The following is a 24,529-nucleotide window of genomic DNA, read 5'->3' on the forward strand; positions in this document are numbered from 1 at the left end:
TATATATATATGCAATTCCAAAAAAGAAGTACGAAAATATAAGATGAGTATATTTCCAATTACTTTTATAACTTATAGATTTGGTCTATTGATCTATTGAGCTATTGTGAAAAAAAAAAGATAATCCAAATACAATTCTTTGTGGCCAATATGAGATCGAAGTACACTTTACAATATAATACCTATTTAGCCAACTAGTACAATAAAGTAATTTCAATGTTTCACTGAAATCAGATTTTTAATTTAGTTTATTGTACTGGTTAGCTATTATTACTATTTAGTTTAAAATGCAATAAATAAATTAACTATGTGGTTTGTTCCACAAAACAAAAATATCGAAAAGACATCGAAAAATCAAAAAAATTGAATATGGAAATTCAAAACAACCTATTTAGGCGATAGTCAGTTCTACTAAGATATACTACTCTAACTGAGAAATCGGCTGAGCCGTGTTTTTGCGCCCTGGAATGAGAGGTCTGTGCGGATGGTACTGAGTAGTGGTTTGTTGACAGTGAATAATGGCTTAGCAGCGTGGTGGGCGTGGCGGAATTTACTATGTGTTTTCTCAGAAACATGCTGAGGAACGGTTTATATCCATTACCCGATTAGGCCACTTTATAAATTGGTCCTGACCCGATCGGGACACAATTTAGAGTGGAGTTACCGTAAACGGCTAGATGGGATGCACGAATTGGGACAGTGCACAGAAACTCTCGTAGTGAAATGTGTCGCAGTTGCAGTGGAGGCTTTACCAAGACCCAATGCTAACAGTACTTCGACTATGTATAATACACTAACACAAGCAATTTATCTAGCATTTACTTGGTCGATGCTACTTCATTACTGCATACTTCATAAACTTTATTAGCATTATGATACATACATACATGGATATATATATATATATATATTTATATATACTCTGTATCCTAACCTCTACTTCAATGTTGAAAAATGGTCGCCCTACCCGATCACCTGTCTTCAGCCCATTCGTTCTCACGTCTGATTGCTGCTTCTTCTTCTGGTGTGAAGTCGTTGACTATATTGAACGTTCTTCTAATCTCTTCCGGGGACCGACCTCTGATCATTTCGGCGACCACTTTGCAGCCAGCGTCTAACAGAGGCTTTATATTCAGATAGTTTGCAGCTAGTATAATCTCATATAACATTTCTTGGTCGACTTTCAAGAATTCACGATCCCAGGAGTCCACAGGAGCAGATTTCCTGGAGTCATCGTCATCTTCGTCGGGGAAGTTGGAATCCTTATGGTGATCCGCCCATTCGATGACCTTCTGTAAGACCGAAGATCTAACGTTTGGCACTGGCATCACAATTTCATCATCATCATCATCATCATCATCATCCGCATCCTCATCCTCATCGGACTCATTATTCAAATCGTTATCATGCATATCATTTAAGTAATTTTTCAATAGTAAAGAACGTTCCGCCACGCTACGTTCGACAGTAAACCTTTCACCTTCACCACTGATCAATACAACCTTTTGTGTCTTGGAAGCTGTACTCATTATTGATATATATGTATGTGCGTGTGTGCGTATTTGTGGGTTGCGTATGCAATAAATCTTGATTTACAAAATCACTTTACGAAAGGAAATCCCCTTTTTAATCAATCACGAAGGTCTCTGAAACAAACCTAGTATCACTGAACGAATACTGCAAGGAATAGAGCTAAGGTCTAAATCAATTAGCTTATATAAATTACATTAATGATGATTACGAATTATTGAATCAACTATTATTCAGTTCTCTTAAAATGAACAAATTTGATGTCCATTTTGGAAATCAGCGCCTTAAACCGCTTTGACGTTTATAATGATCAATGTAAATATCTAACGGGTAATGATACCAGATCAAGGAAAATTAGTGCATTAAGTATGTAACATCTATCTATATAACGATAAGATATTTATTTGAATTGCTGTTATTTTGTTTGACCTTTTTAATTATAATCCATTGTACATTTCTAGAAGACTACAGTATAAATTATTTACGCTTATCCTTTTCCTTTTTTTAGAAATCTACTTTTCCATACACGCTAGCACTCAAATCATTTAAAGATGTAACAGTATCAAGTCTTTTTAGATATTCGTTTTTGACAGTTTGAGTGGAAGTAGTGTTTCTAAATGGAACTAGATCATTGTTATTAATTAACATCTTTGTACAGCAATCTTTACCGGCCATTGCTATTAATGCTAATTGTACTTTTTTATTTTTAATATCGGATTCTTGGGTTGCATCGTTTTCTACCGTTTCGTTATTAACCTTTTTATTAGATTTCTTGATCTTTGAAAGCACTGAGTTTTCGATTTCATTCATTATAAATTGGAAAGATTCATTAAGTAATAACTCTAATGATATTATCGACGATTTATCGTTTAAATATTCTGCAGTTTCTGATAATAATTGAGACAAAATCAATGAATCAGATGATAGCTCTTTTAATGAATTCTCATCCATGGTTCTTTGTAACATATAATCGATTTTACTATCTTCTGGAAGAAAAATATCGCTTATATTATTTATAGGCTGACTTGTTTCAATTTCACTGATGTTGTTAGTGAATAATTCTTTGTTAATGGAATGAAAAATATTAGACATGTTATTACTAAACTCCATGAGCGAAAGAGTATCCTTTGGATTATAATTTGAAAAATATTCATCAACTTTTCTTGTGGCTAATTCTGAAAAGACTAAATAACCATTATTTAATATCCACCACGAAGTTGATAAAAATGCTTGCTCGTTAATATACATTAATTTTGTTTTGGAATCTGCTGCCTCAATATTTTCGCCTTCACTCGACAATTTATCTTTATTATCATCAGGGCTCTTATAAATAAAACCTGAGAACCAATTGAAAACTGAGTTAGATATCGAATTATTCTTTTGCTTAGCATTTTCTTGCTCAATTGCAATGTTTACTGCTGTTGCCAAATATTCCCTTCTGGTTAATATGTTAAGTTGTAATCTTGTTAATAAAAATAAGGACGAAATTGTATATGATATTGTTATTAGTTTGACAAGACTCTTCAGTTGTAATTCATGCCATAATTGTGCTTTTGTAAAATCAGCATATTTTTCAGAACTTTCTAATTGAGAATCTCCCAGTGTTAGGTTATAAGGCGGTAAGTTAGTGTCAACAGTAACTTCTGAAATTGTGCCACCTGGAATGGAAGAACCAGATGTACCGGCAACATTACCATCTTCTACTGTTGCATTTTTCTCAGCACTTATTTGTGATTTCTTTAACTTTTTATCTCTTAATGCGATGACTAATTCATCGAGATTATAGTCTTTTGCCAAAATCAAAACAAAAACAGGTAACAATTCATATAATACGATTAATGAATCGTGTTGTGTTTGAGTAAATCTTCTTTTAATTTGTTCTCTTATGAAATGTTGCTCAGTGATTTTTAATTGTTGTTTATATAACCAACTCTTTAAAAAGTAAAGAAATATAGAACCAGTTGCAAATATAACAGTTGAAAGTGCAGCAGCTGTAATAAATCTTTTCCTATTTCTTTGCAAGAAAGAAATTTGTTTAATATTTTTGTTATTCATTATATCAATTATCTCCCTTTGTAATAATGTTGGACGTTGCTATAGATGAATATTCTTCTATTTATTAATTCTACCTTAAATCAAATAAAAAACAACATTGAATTACAATTACAATGCATTTGTACCTTTCATTGAATTCTATTTATATACTTCAAGATTTTATCTATCAGATGATTATTTGATAATCCATTTCCCTTTGTTTAAATGATTTTGAATCCCCAAATGCGCGGTAATGCGCTGATGGAATTTGTAACTTTATTATAAATATGTAAGTATAATAAATTTAAATATTATGAAATTAAGAAGTATTAAATAATCTAGTTAGTGCGATAAATTAAAGACGTAGGTTGATTGAATATTACAAATAATTTTTACTTTATTGAATTAATAACCTACAAATATACCACAATATAAGCAATTTCAAAATGTCAACTGATGAAATTAATAATTTTATGATGATTACGGGTACAGGGGACTCAGAATTGGCCAGTCAGTTTTTAGAAATGGCAGGGTTCAACCTTGATACAGCAATTTCATTATATTTTGAACATGGTGGCAAGTCTCTGTTAAATAGTAATACCAATAATCAAAACGATAACAATAACGACGAAGCACCTTCTAATATAGTGAATGTTGATTCGGATGCTGAATTAGCTCAAAGGTTACAAAATGAAGCTTATAATACCCCACAACCTGGAGATACTGGATACATTAGACCACCAGATGAAGCAAGACACGAAACATTGGCTGAGACTCATATTTTCCCCGGAACATACGGTGGCGTCGGTGGGGCATTTCAACATTTACGCCGTCAAGTAAACGATAGTTCTGACATTTTTGATAGTTCACGACCAGTTGGTGTATTTAACCAAAGGTTTGAATCTAATGATAGTGATTCAGACTCAGACTCAGATTCAGACTCCGACGTTTCAATTCAAGAAGATGCTGAAAATTTATATGAATATGTGGAGGAACCAGCTATTGAAATAACTGAAGATGGAGAAGTTAGAGAATATACTAAGCTTATAAAAAAAACAAGAAATATCACAAAAGAGGAAAGGTTGGCGATGTTATTCAGACCTCCTTTTGAAATAATGTCTAAAATAGATCTCGATAGGGCCAAGAATAAAGCAATGAAAAAGAAGAAATGGATGATGATTAATATTCAAGATGTGGGTATCTTCCAATGTCAGGCATTAAATAGAGATTTATGGTCATCTAAAATAGTTAAGAAATTTATTAAAAAAAAATTTATTTTTCTACAATACCAGTACGACTCCAGAAATGCTCAACAATATATCCAGTTTTATAACTTACAGAATAAAGAAAATCTACCACACATTGCTATATTGGACCCTATAACTGGTGAAAGATTAAAACAATGGAATGCGATTGTTCCTAAAGAAAATGAGTTTATAAATGAAGTCGAAGAGTTTTTATCCAACTTTTCATTAGACCCAAGCACAGTCAATCCAATTGTCAATGAGCCTGCTCCAAAACTCGATCCAACAATTTTATCGGAAGAACAACAAATGGAATTTGCTATTAGGCAATCCATGGGTCTCTCATCTGAAGAAACCTCAGAAGAATATAAGCCTTCACTGAAAACAGATAACGTTAAGGATAATGAGCCTGTAGAGGAGAATGATGAACAATTCGACGAGAAGGAAAGCAGTATCCTTGCTTCAATTAACCCAGTCGAACATATAGAACCACCAAATAGACCAGGCATAACAACTAGGATCCAAATACGAATGGGCAATGGCCAAAAAATTGTTAGGAGATTTAATGCCACCGAAGATAAAGTTCGTACAATATACGAATTCATAAAACATGATTTAACCGAATATAGTGACGTAGAGTTCACTCTATCCGACCATCAACGTCATGACTTAATTGATAAACTAGTTATGACCATAGACGAAGCTGGATTGAAAAATAGTTCCCTTCTATTGGAAAAAGTCCAAGAGGACTAGGTAGTTTATAATCGATATAGAATTAAGTAATAAAATAACTCAAATTAATTGTATTTGACAATTAATAATAATTGATATAGTAGTTGTTTTAACATGGCAACATTTATCATTTTCAAACCTTCACCAAAAGTGTGTGTCATTGTAACTTTTTTTTGGCTTTCTATGAGAATGAAGCGTTTAAAATTCGAATCTGATGAAATTTCATACTTAAAGCAAGTGCACTTTAAAGATAACGTGAATATTTAAAGGAGGGAATTATAAAGAGCTGTAACCAAACCTGCGTCGTCAATATAATTCCATGTGTTAAGTATGGCAAACATATTTCAAATTCCAACTCCACTGAAGTATATTTTTAATGGTTTCCCATTGAAAACTTATGGTCCAATATCCAATACGGATAAATCCATGGTAAAAGAAATTGAATCAAGAAGATACTACTTCAGAGGTACAAATTCGATTAAAACTACACTAGATGACACTTTTTTACTTGGTGTATATAATGTGTTTGAGGATGAGCAAACGAACTCAATTTTAGCAACAGATCCAATCTGTTTATTTGTTGAAATCGTTTTATGCCAACAAAATTCGCTGAAACTTCCACAAGCAAATGTAAATAGAGATACCGAAAGAGACGCATACACTTGTAGTTTAGCTTGTTTATCCCCTTTATCCAATAAAGGAGAAGAACTCCCCATATTAGCCGAAGGTTTCAAGAAACGATTTATCAGATCCAGTTTTTTGATTAACGAGAGCATTAAGATTAAGATGCAACATAACCAGAGCAACACAGAGATGCTTTATGTAGAGTTATTAGACAGCTCGATATATGACGGATGGATATCTCATGTATTATTTACCTTGGACAAGACTGGATTTTCTAAACTATACCTTTTTGACACAAACCAATCAGTGTTTTCTGTTAAGGAATCGTTAATAAAGAGTAACGGGTTTTCATTGCGTCACAGACGATTATCAGAGTATTTATCCAAAAAGGTTACGATACATACCAAAACAGAAGATATCCAAAAAGAATTAATACAACCAATAGTATCCAATTGTGAAGAGACCTTACTAAAGTTTGAAGAAATTATTAAGAAAGAACCAACTTTATGGTCAAACAATAAATATGACACAATAATCAACTATTTAAATATAAAAATAATCAGCTATGTGAAATGTTTATTGAATCTTCCAGATACATCGTCATTGAGACTTTTTCTTGTTGAGAGATGCCCAAACTTGATCAAATATGCCGAGGACTCTATAATCAAATATATCGATGAACAATAATACTGATTGAAATATTCAACATTCAATAACTCATATATATATATGTGTGTGTATAGAAACAATGTAATAACATGGAATTAATGGAAAATGCCTATAATACACTCAGGACAGAACTTCCGTCACGTGCATCCCTATAACCAATGTTTCACCATCTTTAAACACCAAATCTTGAACTTTACGTACTGTATATATCCGCTTCCAAATATCTCATCTCATCTCAGTTTCGTTGACAGACTGTCCAGCAACAACGAAGCTTGTCGCTAATGAACATTTTCTCTTCGACAACGTCAAAAGTACGAAACTGAGCAGGAAAACCACGACTTCCTCAACTAGAAAGGCTCAATTTGAATAACTAAAGTATCTACAAATCCTCTACCATGCTCGTACAACGAGAATTAGTATCTGTCATTGTTGCAGTTAGTTGTTGCTAAGAAAACATATTAAAAATAACAGTAACGAAAATTTTGAAACAGAGCAGTTTTTAACTACTCGCGTACTTCTTTAAGCATTGAAATGTTGTTTTAACTTGAAACAGATCTATCTCTATGGAGAATATACTTTCTCTATCTTACAGAAAATAATTGTATAAAGATATATGTGTGTTTATAGTTTCAGGTTAGATCCATGTTGGTTTAATGCAGAAAGTCAGTAGAAAGAAGAACATCGCAACGTTGCGGAATCTTCAGGCGGAATAGGTTTTGCCCTCCACTGTGCTGATTCATCATGAAACAAATATTCTTCAGTATCTTGACTTTCTCTCCTTGTCAGCTCTCTTACAAAATGTGAAACACCAAACTGAACAAGAAGTTGACAGGAGCAAAAAACACAGAGATAGGTTACATCTAGAAACACAGCATCTACTTTCTTTTCCACCATCTTGCAATACAATCTTTATTTTCTTGAGTAAACCATTGTGGTTGATCTTTACATTTATTCAGTTTCTTCATGTTATAATATGTTATCAATTTTTCAAACATGTTATATAAATACTTGTAACTATTCACATGGAAACATTTGATCTTGAGTCGATACAGTTTGAAAACATTCCTGGAATACGTCTCATGTCTATTTATTCTGCAGTTTTAGTTCTAGTTTTTGTTACATTCTGATGTTTATGTATTTCTATGTACTTTTTATTTTTTTGTAGATCTTGTCTTATATGGAATCTTAGCTACAATTTATTCTTGTTCTTATAGCTTTTGTTTCTACTTAGATATTACTTAGAATTGTTGTATTCATTCGATCTTTCTTTTCACTATTTAGTTTATTCGTATTAAGAGTAGCGTGGTATTTGAATAGATCCCTCGAATGAACAATTAACTGTGAAAGTAAATACAACCGATATTTAATTTATTGAATATTTTGTCATTGGAAAAATAGAATTATCAACTAGGGCAGTATTTCACTAGACAGACTTCAAGAAAGATATCAAAATAGGCACATTGATATTCAGCTTGAAAATCATTGCTTGGTTCTGTTTTCATCGTCTAATAAATCTCTACTACTTTGGCTACTTTGTTTTTGGTCATCAGCTGCATAAACTCAATTAAAAAAGTGTAAGAACCATCTACAAGTGTTCTTTCATATTCGATATTTCCAATTGACAGGTCAAGAGCTACTTTTACTAGAGAGATCAAATAATTGGGGGTTCTACCATTTCTTTGCATTTTGAGCAAGCATCTTTATTAAAATTATAATCAACGAATTAATTTTTTGCATTATATGGTTTTATTATAACATTGGTCGAACATAAAAATACCAATAATAACTATTAGTTTCATTAGACTAGTCATCAATATCATATCATAAAAGAAACCCAAGCATAGTTTCATTGCATCCAATATCTATCGCAATTTTGCAAATATAAATAAACTCATATCATAATGAATGCATATAATCAAATGGATAGGACAGAAACTATCATGAAATCATCGTCAGGAATGCAGAATTCCAAAATGGAGTCTTCACCCGAAGAAATTGAAGAGGCCTTTAGGTTAATTGAAGATCTAAAGTTCTTTCTAGCTACTGCTCCCGTAAATTGGCAAGAAAACCAAGTAATAAGAAGGTACTATTTAAATAATGATCAAGGTTTCGCATCTTGTGTGTTCTGGAATAACCTTTTCTATATCACAGGCACAGATATTGTCAAATGTTGCATATACAGAATGCAACAGTTTGGTAGAGAAATCATACAGAAAAAGAAATTCGAGGAAGGTATCTTTTCAGATTTAAGACATTTGAAGTGTGGAATAGATGCCGCTCTAGAACAACCAAAATCTGAATTTCTGTCTTTCTTATTTAGAAACATGTGTCTGAAAACACAAAAGAAACAGAAAGTTTTCTTCTGGTTTAGTGTTCCGCATGATAGAATATTTGCGGATGCATTGGAACGAGATCTTAAGAGAGAAGCATCAAACCAACCATCGACAACACGCCCAGTTAGGGAACCTGCAATTTCATTTAAATATAATTTTGTGTCAGATGTTTCTTTATATGACCAACTCAAAGCTCAAACATCTTCGAAGATTACACAGCCTGAAATGTCACCTAGTTTTGAAATAGATACGGAGAGCAACGCCGAGTTGGAAACAAAAGAAGATCCACCAGATTTCAAAGTTGAAGTCGATCTACAAGAACAACTTTTTACTAAAAATGAATTGGAACTCGATACTGTATCTGAAGAGATATTTAATAAACAACCTGAATCTCTAAAGACATTGGATGAATCCGAAACCAAGGTGAATAGTGAGTTTACAGAAAAAGAAGGGGATATTACATCTCAAGTGTTGGTATTAGATTATGATGATAATGTTGAATTGAATGACAATTATGAAACACAAGAGGAGAAAAGAAAGACTGATCTGATAAATAAATTGGTTGAAATCGATGAAGATGATTTTCCATTAGATTATATTCCAGTTGAAATAGAATATCCAAATCAAGAAAATATTTTACTGCATGGTTTCAACAGTCAATTCCCAGATACTTCAAATCAAAAAAATCCAATCTATGATAATTATACAATGCCAATGAACAATTTAAATCAATATAATTATCCAGAGGATGAACTAATCCAACCAAATAATATCGTTTCATATCAATTAATGCCACCTTTAACTGCATCTCAACCGATGTTTCCTATGGGTTGGGCCGTGCCGGCTACTGCAAGAACACCGTTCATGTCAAATAGTGATTTCTATAATACAGTAAGAAGAGAACCAGGGGTCACAAATTACTCAAATAAAAATAATGAAACATTTAATGGTAATGCCTTATCGAGAGAAAACAGTAGGCAAGAAGAGGTTTTGGAAGATAATGATACAGAAAATAATAAACAATTAGACAATGATGACTTTTATAACGAAAGAAATATAAATAATGAGAACACCAATAAGAAGGACAATGCCAGTAGCACTACATCCAACAGAAGTTCTTTACCCAATGAAACTGAGGAAAATACTGACTCAATAGCCAGAAGTCAGAGTGATAATAAAACTCATCAAAGGAATAATTCGAATATCTATGGCATGAATGGTTCAAATCCAGAAAGAAATTATTATAATAACCAGACTAAAGGTTTGGATCATGAAGAACAATATCAACCTTTTCCAGTATATCCAAATATGCATCCTATACAATTATCATATATTAACGGCATGGTTCCACCGGGAATGCAAATGAATTTCCCAGGATATCCAATGAACAAACCTATGACTGTTGCGGAAAATGGAGACTTACCAGTCAGCGATGACCTTCCACAATCAGAAGACATGATGTATGATGAGTACCATTATTCGGGTATGGATCAGTATGGATGGTATTGTGGAATGCCTGGTGGAATGCCTCCTTCTACAAATTTCTATTCACAATTTCACACAACACCTGTGGTAAAACAAAATGGAATCCCATCTAGAAATGGTTATATTCAAACTTTGTCATCTCCATGGAAGTCACAAAAAAAGTATCCACCAGCTATGAATAGTAAAGAACAAGCTCGTACTAATCAACGGTCCGTTAATTTGGCTCCTGATGAGAGATGGAGACATTACAGAACTAAAACACAGACTAATCCGAATAATAAGTTTACCTTTTCAAAAACTAATAAGATACCAAAATATAATGGAAATAACAATAATAGGATTCATAAAAACAATGCATCGATCAAAATTAAGAGAACATACACGAACGCAGATTTGACTAATGATAATAACTCAAATGAAAAAGATTCAAAAGGAAAACGTTGAAAAATTAATTTTACTTTTACAATTCATGATCGCTCTAAGAACATATAATTTGCATCTCTGTGCTTTCATAATATAATGTCACTATTTTTAGTATTACGAAACTAGTTCATAACAAAGGTCAACTTTATAATAATACTTCAACTTCTATTGCATTACATATTAATATTTGAGTATATTGATAATTTTATGAAGTTTATGTATTACATCATTATTTATATAATCTTATATATATCTGTTGGACGGACATACGCATGAACTGTCTAATAAAATAGTTGTATTTTTATCATTCAATTTCCATGTTTGGATTTTCCTCTAAGTATTGATCCAATGATAGTTGTCTTATCTGGTCTAATAACGTTTCATCTTGAAGTAGAGCCATTTGATACATTTCCAATTCCTGGCCATCGATGAAACTTGTGATTTTTTCAACAATATCTGCAGTCTCTCTATCAATAGATTCTGGTGGTAAAACATCAAATTCATATATTTGATTATCAGACCAAATATTAGAAGGGATGGCAGCCGCCACGGACGATTCGTCTGACAGAAATACAAATCTTAACAAATTTACTGGTAAGCTGTCGATGTAGAATGGATGGTGAGTACCTTTAAAATCACTGTAATTTGGTTCAGGAATTATATCAAAGGCATTCTTTTTGTAGTCCGTGAATAATTGTTGTAATTCGGCAAGAAGGAATGAAAGATCTGAACTTTCTTTCCAAATTGAAGGAAATCTAGTGATGTAAGCTTTTGCTTCAATATGTGCTAAACTATTGTCTTCTACTTGGAAGTTATCAACTAGTTTGCTATCACCTAGTAATTTCTCTTTAAAAATGTATGCCAAGGACTTCGCATGATACTTAAAAACATTTCGCAACTCCTTCAATGCCTTTTTAGACTCATCGATTCTCAGATAACTTAAAACTACGGCCATACCAAAACTAAAAGTATACCACTGTCTATACGTTTTTATGAGTGGGGAATTCGATAGTTTTATGATATAGTGGTATTCGTTATTTAGCAGCAAATATTGATCAATAAAATAACGACAACCAACTGGATCCTCTAAAGGACTTAAGGACCATAATACTTTAGTCCATTCACTGGCTGTTCCCACAGCACCCCTTTGTGATAACATTTGAATATTTCTGAATATCGCGAAATAAAATTGTCTATTATAGAAATATATGAAAGGCAGTTGCACAGATGTTGAGTTGAATTTCAAACCACTTTTCAATGCTCTATCAAATACAAATAATGCTCTTTGGATCAGAGCATTGGTATTGGATTTATCACCTTGTCTTAACATGATCAAAGCTACTTGTAATAATCCAGGAACATGATATGGATATTTGGATGAAATTAAATTGATCAGAGATTCATGGTCTGGGTGAAGTACAACACTTAAATAAAATTCTGTCAATGCTTTTTTATTTGTTTCAGAATTTAAAGGTTCAAATTTAAAAAAAGAGATATGTTTCCTCCAATTTGTAACATCTTCGCTTATCATGTCCTTCCATTCAGTTGGCCTTTGAATCAACTGCCAATCACAAACATCTTCATGTTTTAATAAAGTCATTGATAATTCACCACGCTGAGTTGGTAACCAATCTGGTCTAATTTTTGTGAATAGTAATTTGTGCACAGAGCCACCTGGACCATTTGGAACGGTTCTGTGATCTTGACCATCCCAATTCCGTACTAACCTCTTTAACCTTTGTATTTGTTTCAGTTGTTGTGGGGAGATATGTGCAGAGGAAAGAGAATCAATATCCTCTAAAGACTCCGCCGATATATCATCAAAAAGTAATTTAAATTCAGTGTGTGGATCTAAGTTTTTGACATTGGTATTGAACGCCCAACTATAATTCTTTAATATATGTACTGGAAATTTTGAAAAACTTGTGTCAAAAAAAAAATCAGATAATACAAAAGATTTGCTATCTTTACCGGTTATATAATCTTCATTGTCCGAGGCAGTCATGAACTCATCACTATCCACATCTAAATTGTCGTCATTTCCAATAGCATTATCGTCACTGTCTAATTGGAAATTGTTTATCATTGAACCATACTCTAAAACGTTTCTTTTCTGAAACTGTTGTATAATTTGGTCAAATTCATCATCATGGCTCTCAGTAATTTCATCGTCTGAATTAGTATTATTATTTTCATGATTAGCTTTTGTAATGCTCTTTTTCTTCTTGTTCAACTTATTTTTCTTCTTTTTCTGTGATTTTGTCGCAATTGTTATCTTTTTAGGTTCTTCCACTTCCTTTTTTATATCAGTCTCTATCAAATCCAATTGGTCCTCTTCGTTAGAAATATCTGTTTCATTATAGTTATCACTGGAATTGTTGTCATTCATTAACGAAAACATGTTAGAACCAGAATTAGCTTTATTGTCTTTCTTCACAGCTGATGTTAGATTCTTTTTACTGGCTGATGACAATAATGACTCCAATAAATCATTATCATCCTGCAGTTTTCTCAAAGCTCTAGAACTCATATCTAATTGAATATATTGGATGAATGTTATATATTAAGCGTAACGTCACCGAAGAAAGTAGGATTGAAGGATATCAGGAATAAGTTATTAAAATTAATTCTAAATTTAAATGATGAAGCAGCCTTTTAGAAACCCTGATGTAATTTCAAAATCTGGTCAGTCATTCTTCTCTCTTATATATATGTATTTGAATATGTTTAAATATGATTATTATCTGAACTTTATATAGCATATACAGTTTTTTTGATATTACCTGAAAAAAAAATTATAAAAAATTAGTAGCGAAAATGAAAAATTTCAAGAAAAATTGTGGGAGCTCATCTCATCTATCTTACATATCTTTGATTTATTGTATTTTAAATGATTATATAGCAGGCCTGTATATTAAAGAAACAGGCTATTACAGTATCGTACCTTCTCCTAAGTATACATATATATATATACACTATCGGAAAACTATACACTAACAACCAGCATAACTGAATACTGAATATTTTTAAAATGGGTAATAGTCACAGAAAACAGAAACTAAAGATCCAAGATTTCAAGAAGAAGAAACTGAAGGTAGGTAAACCTCAGGATAAACCAAGCAATTTAACAGATGCATCGTTTAGTTCCCGTACGATTAATATCAAGAAACAATATCTTGAAACTAACTCTGATTTAAGCAAACGTTTGCCTCTGTTGAAGCATCATAACAATACAGTAAGGAAAGAAACAATTCAATTATTTCAAAAAATGCTTCCTAAAATTATCAATTCCACTCTATTGAGTCCTCTGATTACTAAAAGTATTCCATTAATTTGCGATGAATCCAGACAAGTGCGCGAAGCATACGTTGAGTTCATTGACGAAATTGGCAAAATCAATCCTCAAGTGTTACAATTACACTCTAAAATATTTGTACTGTATATCAGCATGTCAATGACACATATTGTTCCCAGCATCCAAGCTGATTCGAGCAAGGTTCTTGGAGTTTTATTGAAATATTGTGGTGAGGAAATATGTAAACAATCGTGGACAAAACTATTAACAGGGTTATTATCAGTATTAGGATGGGGCACCGTTGGTAAGAATGAGAAGTCTAGTATAGCACATACCAGAAAAAAAGATGCAAAGACAACTAATATCCATTTACAAACACTATGCGAGTTCATTAGGTGGGGGTGTACTGATCTAACTGCGTTGAATGAAGAAATAGATGAAGAAGGCAACTCTGTAATTGAAAATATTAAAAATCCATATTTAATTTCAAAACATCCAAACCCATATGAATTTTTAAGATTATTCGATAAAGTATTAACTAATAAAAATAAAAATGAGAACAATGCCGATAACAATAAAACAAATGAATCAAACAATCCACGAGATTCATCCTCCCAGCATTTAACTGACCCGTAAACAAATTTTGACAAGATACTTATCTAGACACCATTAATTATCAATTAGATGTATTAATTACAGAAGGTGGTGAATGTGGTAAAAGCTCAAACACATTGAAAAAATTACTGATTGAAGTATTCTAAACGAAATATATATCTCTAGGAAATAAATAATAATAGAATTTATAATCATTATTTCATTACAGACACTCTCTTGTCATCATCACCATCAGCTGGCATAGCAACTAGTTGAATGTGACGTTTCACTTTCCACCATTCAAGTTGGTAAATAACCCTAAAACGTCATACATTTGTGCCCTATCTGGTGCGGCTCATACGAGAATAAAGAGATATCGTCTATCACGACACCAATTACTTTTTTGACATCGTTCAAAATCGTTCACAACGGTTCAACATACAGTTCACGAAAAAAAATAATAGTAACTTATAATCATGAACATGGCATCATGGTGATAAAGTTATAACACACGATTAGTTTATTTACTATATTGTTTATTACTTAATGAAGCATTTTTTTTGTTTGCAATTGCATTAATGATTGTTTAAACTTTGAGGAACGTCAACTTAGATTCAAAGCGTTTAGTTGTCGCTACTTTAAAATTTGATTAAAATCAGTAGAAAAGAAACCATAGCACTTCATAAAATAATCAACAACTGGTTGGTAACTATTTTCCTTATATTCACGAGGTGTAGATATTATATATAAGATATGTTGCATTAAGAATCATAATTAGGAGAAACTTTTTTTTTTTAAATAAATAGTAAAACACAAGCACATATGCAATGAATAAAAAAACAACAAACACTGTAAACAAGGAAGACGAACGACGTAATTCTTTGGCTCAATTAGCTTATGAATACGAGGTTTTGTGTAATGAATTGTTTCATTTGAAAGAATATATATCGTTGCTTGAGTTTGATCCAAGTTATAGAAACAGCTCAAATAGCTATGATACGTTTATTAAGGAAAATGATCTTTCCTTGAAGTCATTAGATATTAAAAAGGAAAATGGAAGTACTAGTAGGTCTGAAGTCTCAAATACTGCCCTAAGGGTTAGAAAACGTCAATTAAGACAGAGTGGGAATGAGCAACCACAAGCAAAGGATACCTATTGGTTTGATGATATAAAACCGCTAGTGGATAAAAAATACGATGCATTGTCAACCGAAATCGATGTTGTTGACAAAGATAATAAAATTAATACAAAGCCAACGGTATTAAAAGCTGTAAAAGAAAACGAGACTACAAGTTCATCGAAGAAGAAATCTGAATCAGAAAAGCAGAAAAATACAAATGAAACTCAAGTCCCATTTAAGCCAGAAACGCATTTGCATAATAGCACACGTAAACATAAGATACGTAATCATGACGTAGTAGATAAAAATTCAAATAATGAAACAATAAAACAGAAAGTTGCATTCACTGCGTCTCAAAACAATAAGCTTGGAAGTGAAGAATTAAAACTAATGAAAAAAGAGGAAAAACCTAAAACAGCTAGAGTTAATATCGAAAAAAATGAAAATGAAGATGGAAATGATGAGGATAGTGATGACTATTATTTTACTACTTCTTCGGATGAATCAGACACACCATTTACAAAAAGAAAAAAGAGAAACTTGACTATACCAACCATAAAATTAGTGGTACATCCTCCTAAACAAACAATAACAAACCCTGGACATGTAGTAAAATCTGAGTATGGCGGTGTTTCCAATTTCTTAAGTTCATTTAGATCAATGGATGAAGATATGACTAATGAAGAATTCGAAGATTACATTTCAGAACAACGAAAAGTATTATCACAATTAAGAAAAGGTCTGGAAAGTGGAGCATTGAAATATGATGAAGAAACGGACTCTATTCAGCCAATAACTACTAAGGATACAAAAGTTGCTCAAGTTAATAAGACGCATGCCATATCATATTTATACAAAGAACAAAATGTTCAGGTATTTCAAGATACATTAGTGAAGCATGGTGTGCAATGGAGCAAATTATTTCAAAATAATAAGAGGTCGAGAATATTAAGAGCTCGTAAAGTTTCGCAAATGATCGAACAGCATTTCAGACATATAGCAGGTGCTGAAGAAAGAAAAATTAAAGAAGAAGAGAAACATAGGAAACTATTAGCGAGATCTGCCATGCAGGCAGTGAAAAAAAGATGGAATATGGCGGAGAGAGCATATAAAGTACTGAAAAAGGATGAAGAACAAGAACTGAAAAGGATTCAAGGAAAGGAACATTTGTCGAAAGTGTTAAAGCAAAGTTCAGAATTATTAGATGCTCAACTAAGAAATATCACTTCACGTGACTCAAAAGGAGACTTAAATTCAAGCGAAATGGAACAGTCATCTGAGGATGATTTATCTAACGAAGATGACGTAACTTCGTCTTCTGAGGAAGAAAGTGATGGGCAAACCGATTTCAGCGAGAAGAAAGAAGTGGACAAAGATTTATCAGTGGAACAACTCAAAGAGAAATATAAATTTATAAATGAAGTATCAAACGCCGAGACATTAGAAACATTGGTTCCCGAAATTGCTTCTGGAAATGATGAAAGTTCCCCAGAATCCAGTTACGCTAATACTGCATCAAAAGATGATGGATTAAAAGCTTTATTTGATAGCATTTCGACAGATGATGAAGATGCGGATATAAATGAATCTTTCACGGTTTCGTCAGATGAAAATGTAAATTTTTCTGCTTCTGATGAGTTAAATATTACATCCTCTGAAGAAGAAGAAGAGGATGCGAATGAAAGTGGTGATAATAATAATCCTGAAATAGATGAAAAACATTCTTCAACCGAATTTGACAAACCTAGTACAACGGAAACTAAGACTTTTGAACCAGAAAAAACTATCCCTACAACGGTTGTAGACGTACCTACTCCATCACTGTTGAGAGGTACGTTAAGAATCTACCAAAAACAAGGTCTGAACTGGCTTGCCTCATTATATAATAATAATACAAATGGTATTCTTGCAGATGAAATGGGTTTGGGTAAGACCATTCAAACTATTTCATTATTAAGTTACTTAGCATGTGAAAAACAAAATTGGGGACCTCATTTGGTAGTTGTTCCAACTTCTGTTCTTTTAAATTGGGAGATGGAATTTAAAAAATTTGCCCCTGGTTTTAAAGTATTAACGTATTATGGTAACCCTCAGCAACGTAAAGAGAAAAGAAAGGGTTGGAATAAACAAGATTCCTTCAATGTATGCATTGTTTCATATCAACTGGTAGTCCAGGATCAACATTCTTTTAAAAGGAAAAAGTGGCAATATATGATTTTGGATGAAGCCCATAACATTAAGAATTTCCGTTCAACGAGATGGCAAGCATTATTGAACTTCAACACTCAAAGAAGATTATTGTTAACTGGTACACCATTACAAAATAATATAGGAGAACTATGGTCATTATTATATTTTTTAATGCCTCAAACAGTGACAAATGGAAATGGTGTCTCTGGATTTGCAGATCTGGATGCTTTCCAGCAATGGTTTGGAAAACCTGTGAATCAAATTATTGAAAGTGGACAAGCAGTCGAAGAAGATTCAGAAACTAAGGATACCGTTGAGAAGCTTCATAAAGTTTTACGTCCTTATTTGCTAAGAAGATTAAAGGCAGATGTCGAAAAGCAAATGCCAGGTAAGTATGAACATATTGTTTATTGCAAACTGTCTAAAAGGCAAAGGTTTCTTTATGACGATTTCATGTCTAGAGCTCAGACCAAGGCCACTTTGGCGAGCGGTAATTTTATGTCTATTGTGAACTGTTTGATGCAATTGAGAAAGGTTTGTAACCATCCAGATCTTTTTGAGGTAAGACCTATAATGAGTTCTTTTTCTATTGATAATAGTGCTGTTTCAACATATAATGATACGCAAAGGTATGTTCATAACTTACTACATGCTAATGACTACAAAGAGAATGTTGACTTGCAAACCTTAAATTTTGTGTTTACCAAAAATGATGAATATTTATCATCGAACAATTCCAAAACTATTTCTACGTCCAAATGTATTAAAGAATTTGTAGATGAGGTTGATAAGTTAAGGAGTAATATTGATTTAGAGCAACGCAAAAATTCTGATAATTTTGATTTTACCTTAGAGTTTTTTAAAAACTTAGGTATTCGGAAAATTCAGGAACTTGTTAATTCTATTGAACACCGGAAATATTTGAATAATTTGAGATGTGACAAATCACCAGTATATGGTAAAAATTTAATTAATTTATTAGTGGTAAAGGACGATCGTTTGGAGGATGTATCATTTTCTGCTGAATTGATCAAACCGTTACAAACCAGAATAATCTCCAGTAGGGATATGATCCAAAACTTTGCAGTCATTACGCCTAATGTTGTAACTTTGGATATCAGACCAATATCATTAGGTCTTGACAATGGTAGTTCCATTGCCGAACAAAATAGAGCAGTAGTGATAAATAAATTGCATAACACAACTAATCCATTCCATCAATTACAAACGAAATTAACATTAGCATTTCCTGATAAATCGTTACTTCAATACGATTGTGGTAAATTACAAAGATTGGCAACATTATTACATGAATTAAAAGATAATGGGCATAGAGCTTTGATTTTTACGCAAATGACAAAAGTATTGGATATATTAGAGCAATTTTTGAATTATCATGGATATCTATATATGAGATTAGATGGTGCTACCAAAATCGAAGATCGTCAAATATTAACAGAAAGATTTAATTCTGACCCACGTGTAACTGTTTTCATTCTGTCAAGTAGATCGGGTGGTTTAGGTATTAATTTAACTGGTGCTGACTCAGTTATTTTTTACGATTCAGATTGGAATCCAGCTATGGATAAACAATGCCAAGATCGTTGTCACAGAATTGGTCAAACCAGAGACGTTCATATTTATAGATTTGTGAGTGAACACACCATTGAGAGTAATATTTTACAAAAAGCAAACCAAAAGAGACATTTAGATAATTTGGTTATTCAACAAGGTGATTTCACCACAGACTATTTAACTAAATTATCTGTTAAGGATATTCTTCGTAACGATGATTCTGATGACAGCGCTCCAGAGAACGACAAACCATTATTGTTTAATACCTTAGGTTCTGGTGTAAAAGGTTCACAAAAATTAGAATCGTTATTAGCACATGCTGAAGATGAAGAAGATGTTAAAGCAGCTAATTTGGCAATGAAAGAAATTGAAGTTGATAACGAAGATTTCGACGAAAATGCAGACCAAAACTCTAAAGATGAACCTGGTCCAGACTCAGAACTAGTGCTTTACGAAGGTACAAAACATGTTGAAGAATACATGTTACGTTTCATAGCCAATGGTTATTATTATTAATTTAGTTTACTGTATAACAGTTGTAATTATAAAATAAGTAAATAGATAATTAAGAGTACTACTAATGTTGATAGAACATTGAACGTAACTTGAATTACATGATCTATCTTTTGAGTGAAACAACTCTCAGTCATCGATAGTAACTTTTTCTTTTATGCGGTACATCAAGCAAGAATGCATAAAAATCCATCAATTGAAATCTTATTTCAAGAGCTAATTAGAGTTAACTTACAAACACCTCCATTGCTATTGTACTTAAAAGGATATGACACTCTTGAGAGAAACATTTTGAAATCGTTGTCTTTTTCAACCATTACGATTAGTAAGTGATCGTAAACAATTGCTGACGTTTAAAGGGTCTTTTGTTGCATTTCTAATTTTTTCTAACCCCTTAAAGAGACAAATATACAAGATGTTACAGTCTTGATGCTCTAACCGTATTTGATCACTAATGCAGATAAGATATTATTATACGATATCAAGGGGTGTTGTGTGGTTCAATTAGGTTATCCATAGGATGTTAAACAATTCAGTATTAACAATAGATATCCTATCATCAATTTCTGTTGTATAGTAATCAAGTATTTCGATAATGGAAAACCACTCACTCAAACGAGTGAAAAGTATATAAATAGGCCAATTTGTAATTATCCTTTCATTTGTTATTTATATGTTACTCTTGATTGTTTTACTTGGTTTTTAATTCTTTCATGACGGTTCAATTCATAAGTGAATATACTTTCGATAGGTCGGTCTCTCTTTTTATAGCAAAGTAATTTCTATCAAAAGTTAAAAACCATACTATTATTCCCAAATTACTTTAAAATCAATCAATCAAGAATGTCACAATTATCAAGATGTTTTTACAAAGGTGAAGACACTGATTTTGTAGTATATATTAAATCAAAGGATTCTCTGGATGATTACTTAAAGGAGCCATCCGTGACTAAACTTACAGACACAGTTGAATTGTTTCAAATCTTCTCAAACCATGAAGGTAAAGGTTCAGATGGTCAACTAGGAGAAGCGTCCCATGCTCAACTAGAGAATGAGTTTGGCAGGGGCAAAAAACCAGAGGAAGTGATCGATTTAATTCTGAAGAACGGTCAATATAAAGGGAACAACAGAATGAAGGAGAACACTTTCAGAGGTGCCAGAACCAACGCCAGACAATAGATTGATATACCTTTACTCAATTTATTTTTGTGAACTGTGACGCATAGATATATATATAAATAGTAAATAAATATATATTCAGTTTATGATAATAAATGAAGCAACATCGGTTTATCTAAATTTCTATATATATTAGTATATTGTTTGTATCAATTTTATTGTATTATTGTACAGTGGTTAGATAGTTTATATCGTTATATAAATATCTAATAAAATCACTTTATAAAGAAGTTCGGTATGCCTGAGTGGTAAAGTGGATTTGTCACTTAACAAGTGACTGAAAATCGTATCGTTTTTTTAATTAATAAAGAAGAAGACGTATAGGCTCTTTTTCCAATATTGTAAATGACAGCCATTTCAAAAAATGATTATATGAATTTTTGTGAGGACATGATATGGTATAAGTGATGCCAATATGTGAGTTGGTGATAAGAAAAGATGAAGCAAATATATGTTAATATTTAAATGATTTAATATCTTGAACCACCACGGCCACCACCTCTTGAGAAACCACCACGAGAACCACCACGACCACCTCCTCTAGAGAAGCCACCACGGGAGCCACCACGGGAGAAACCACCACGGGAGCCACCACGGGAGAAGCCACCACGGGAACCTCCTCTTGAGAAACCACCACGACTACCACCACTAGAGAAACCACCACGGCCACCTGGAGCACCGGTTCTCTTCTTCTTAGATTTTGGTTTTGGTGGACCAGCAATCTTTGGCTGTGGAATAAATCTTTCAATTGGTAGTAGTTTATCTGGAGCGATATAGAATTTATCACCTTCCTTGAAACTAGTAGCTTGGACACCTTCAGAACATTTAATGGTGAAGAAAACTTCATTCAATGGACCTAAAATTTCATCAACTTTACCAACTTGAGTTTTATTTTCTAAATATATTGGAGCATTGAAATATGGAATTTTAGTATTTATAGAACGACAAACAATATCGTTTTCACAGTCATGCATGAAAGCACCCATTTCTAAAACAGAGTCCGGTGGACCTTGTTGAAATGATCTACCACCATTACCACCACCTCTTGAAAAACCACCACCACGACCACCACGGAATCCACCTCTGGAACCGCCTCTAGCTCCGCCTCTGAAACTCATATTTTAATATAATACTTATTAGGAATGTAAATAATAGTGTTACTTTAAACGAAATATATGTGTATATATAACGTCACTTCAATTCTTAAACAGGTTTTTACTTTTAATATCAATGAAAACAAAAATTAAATATTAATTGATTTAGTTTTATATTATTATATCACCAGAAAAGCACAAAATAACTATTATTCCTGTTTGATTAAAACTTTTCAGCAAATGAAAAATAGACTAATTTAAATTGAATAATTCAAAGAGACAACGTTAATATATCCAATTGTCAACAAACTTGAAAACATAAAAGCACTATTAATTATATTTTAACTAGTACATTTTAACTATTGACTATTAACTATTGACTATTAACTACATTATCATCTCATCGCATCTTAAAAAATTTTCATGAAAAATTATTGAAATTTCAAAATTCCAGAAACCGTGGTCACAGTTCACGAACATATTTTTAAATGTAAATGAATACACCAACATAATGAAAGGAAGTTGAAACCAAATTGAGCCTTTAAAGAAAGTCAATTGTATATTTAAAGAGTTCGTGTTTCTTGCGGTGGTTGAGACAATTGGAAGTGAAAAGATAGGCAAAGTAAATTAGTGTGTTTGTGCTCTTGGTCTAGGAAATTGGTTGTTGAGAAAAAGCTAGATTTTTCAAAAGAAAAATAATTGGGAGTTTGGCAAACAAATAATGTTAAGGTACGGATTGTTGGGTTTAAAACCTGCTTTAAACGCTTCAATAAAGAGGAATTTGAGTGGGACTGGTGCAGTAGAAGGACAAAAAGCTATTAGATATCTGAAATCGCAAAAGATTAGACAAAAAAATGAAGCCATTCAAGCTTCCATTAAAAATGCTCTAGATACTGTTGATCCTGTCCTTGGTAAAGCTGATACTCCTTTTATCAATCGTATTTTATCTGAATTAGAAGAGAAAAATGTTTTAGCAGGAGGTCATACTAAAGACGAAGTTGAAAAATTAATTGCTGCCATCGAGGCTAAGAATATAGATGAATCTACTCGTAATGTGCAAGGTTCCCTATTAACACAAAATGACACTACTTCATTATTATTAAAACCAGATGAAAAAATGTTTGCAACGAGACGTGAAGCAATACTGAGGATTTTAAATATTAAGAATTCAGATAGTAAAAATAGAGTTAAACTAGCAACGCGTCTTGCTATTAAAGAATTTCAAAGATTCGAAGGTGATGTTGGATCAAGTGAAGTACAAGCTGCTTGTATGACTATTAGAATTTATAATATGGCTAGAAATCTAAAAGAACATCATAAGAATTTTGCAATGATTAGATCATTAAGAATGTTAGTTCAACAAAGACAATCTATTTTACGATATTTAAAGAGAGATAATCCTGAAAAATATTTTTGGACTATTCAAAAATTAGGTTTATCTGATCTTTCGGTCACTAAAGAATTTAATATGGACAGACAATATATGCAAGATTTCAAATTTTATGGTGATAAAATACTTGTTAAAGAATCTAAAAATGAAACAGAAAGAAAACGTAAAGAAGTGAGAAAACAAAAAAAGTTATCAAAAAATTCAGCTTCGATAGTCGAAGAGAATTCAAATATTGTTGAAATTGGCATGAAACAATAGCTAATGCAAGTTGTGTAAAAACAATTCTCCAAAATTGTACCCAGTACAATTATGATGATGCGATATATTTATTGACATTTAAGGACTTTTATTCACGTTCCTTATCTTTTCAAGTAAAAATTCTCGATACTTTCACCTGTAAATAACCATGTAAGTATATAAAAAAGCACAGAAATAAGGTTTTTATGTGTAATTTAATATTCATCATTTGATGCAACAAAGATTAGTAATAATATTTGATTTATA

At 32.3% G+C, this 24,529-nt stretch overlaps 11 protein-coding genes across 11 annotated transcripts; 7 read left to right on the plus strand and 4 right to left on the minus strand.

The window, feature by feature from the left end:
* Positions 1 to 971: 971 nt before the first annotated feature.
* Positions 972 to 1,529, minus strand: SKP1 (SCF ubiquitin ligase subunit SKP1; the record flags this gene model as incomplete). Its single annotated transcript, XM_003685243.1, has 1 exon — positions 972 to 1,529. The coding sequence occupies one exon, from the start codon at positions 1,527 to 1,529 to the stop codon at positions 972 to 974; it is 558 nt and encodes a 185-aa protein (XP_003685291.1).
* A 505-nt stretch (positions 1,530 to 2,034) lies between these two features.
* Positions 2,035 to 3,585, minus strand: PEX3 (Pex3p; the record flags this gene model as incomplete). Its single annotated transcript, XM_003685244.1, has 1 exon — positions 2,035 to 3,585. The coding sequence occupies one exon, from the start codon at positions 3,583 to 3,585 to the stop codon at positions 2,035 to 2,037; it is 1,551 nt and encodes a 516-aa protein (XP_003685292.1).
* A 425-nt stretch (positions 3,586 to 4,010) lies between these two features.
* Positions 4,011 to 5,561, plus strand: UBX5 (DNA protein crosslink repair co-factor UBX5; the record flags this gene model as incomplete). The annotated part of the gene is made up of 1 exon (XM_003685245.1): positions 4,011 to 5,561. One exon carries the CDS (start codon positions 4,011 to 4,013, stop codon positions 5,559 to 5,561), a length of 1,551 nt encoding a protein of 516 aa, XP_003685293.1.
* A 309-nt stretch (positions 5,562 to 5,870) lies between these two features.
* SAM35 (SAM complex subunit SAM35) lies at positions 5,871 to 6,851 on the plus strand (the record flags this gene model as incomplete). Its single annotated transcript, XM_003685246.1, has 1 exon — positions 5,871 to 6,851. The coding sequence occupies one exon, from the start codon at positions 5,871 to 5,873 to the stop codon at positions 6,849 to 6,851; it is 981 nt and encodes a 326-aa protein (XP_003685294.1).
* Positions 6,852 to 8,734: 1,883 nt separating this feature from the next.
* Positions 8,735 to 11,095, plus strand: STE12 (homeodomain family transcription factor STE12; the record flags this gene model as incomplete). The annotated part of the gene is made up of 1 exon (XM_003685247.1): positions 8,735 to 11,095. One exon carries the CDS (start codon positions 8,735 to 8,737, stop codon positions 11,093 to 11,095), a length of 2,361 nt encoding a protein of 786 aa, XP_003685295.1.
* Positions 11,096 to 11,378: 283 nt separating this feature from the next.
* On the minus strand, positions 11,379 to 13,604 carry RQC1 (Rqc1p; the record flags this gene model as incomplete). The annotated part of the gene is made up of 1 exon (XM_003685248.1): positions 11,379 to 13,604. The coding sequence occupies one exon, from the start codon at positions 13,602 to 13,604 to the stop codon at positions 11,379 to 11,381; it is 2,226 nt and encodes a 741-aa protein (XP_003685296.1).
* Positions 13,605 to 14,105: 501 nt separating this feature from the next.
* Positions 14,106 to 15,005, plus strand: IPI1 (Ipi1p; the record flags this gene model as incomplete). The annotated part of the gene is made up of 1 exon (XM_003685249.1): positions 14,106 to 15,005. The coding sequence occupies one exon, from the start codon at positions 14,106 to 14,108 to the stop codon at positions 15,003 to 15,005; it is 900 nt and encodes a 299-aa protein (XP_003685297.1).
* Positions 15,006 to 15,790: 785 nt separating this feature from the next.
* SWR1 (chromatin-remodeling protein SWR1) lies at positions 15,791 to 20,365 on the plus strand (the record flags this gene model as incomplete). The annotated part of the gene is made up of 1 exon (XM_003685250.1): positions 15,791 to 20,365. One exon carries the CDS (start codon positions 15,791 to 15,793, stop codon positions 20,363 to 20,365), a length of 4,575 nt encoding a protein of 1,524 aa, XP_003685298.1.
* An 840-nt stretch (positions 20,366 to 21,205) lies between these two features.
* On the plus strand, positions 21,206 to 21,541 carry RTC3 (Rtc3p; the record flags this gene model as incomplete). Its single annotated transcript, XM_003685251.1, has 1 exon — positions 21,206 to 21,541. One exon carries the CDS (start codon positions 21,206 to 21,208, stop codon positions 21,539 to 21,541), a length of 336 nt encoding a protein of 111 aa, XP_003685299.1.
* A 470-nt stretch (positions 21,542 to 22,011) lies between these two features.
* Positions 22,012 to 22,659, minus strand: GAR1 (H/ACA snoRNP pseudouridylase subunit GAR1; the record flags this gene model as incomplete). Its single annotated transcript, XM_003685252.1, has 1 exon — positions 22,012 to 22,659. The coding sequence occupies one exon, from the start codon at positions 22,657 to 22,659 to the stop codon at positions 22,012 to 22,014; it is 648 nt and encodes a 215-aa protein (XP_003685300.1).
* Positions 22,660 to 23,356: 697 nt separating this feature from the next.
* MRPS28 (mitochondrial 37S ribosomal protein uS15m) lies at positions 23,357 to 24,283 on the plus strand (the record flags this gene model as incomplete). Its single annotated transcript, XM_003685253.1, has 1 exon — positions 23,357 to 24,283. The coding sequence occupies one exon, from the start codon at positions 23,357 to 23,359 to the stop codon at positions 24,281 to 24,283; it is 927 nt and encodes a 308-aa protein (XP_003685301.1).
* Between the last annotated feature and the right edge of the window lie 246 nt (positions 24,284 to 24,529).

The sequence above is a fragment of the Tetrapisispora phaffii genome, chromosome 4 (assembly GCF_000236905.1).
Source record: "Tetrapisispora phaffii CBS 4417 chromosome 4, complete genome".
NCBI lineage: Eukaryota > Fungi > Ascomycota > Saccharomycetes > Saccharomycetales > Saccharomycetaceae > Tetrapisispora > Tetrapisispora phaffii.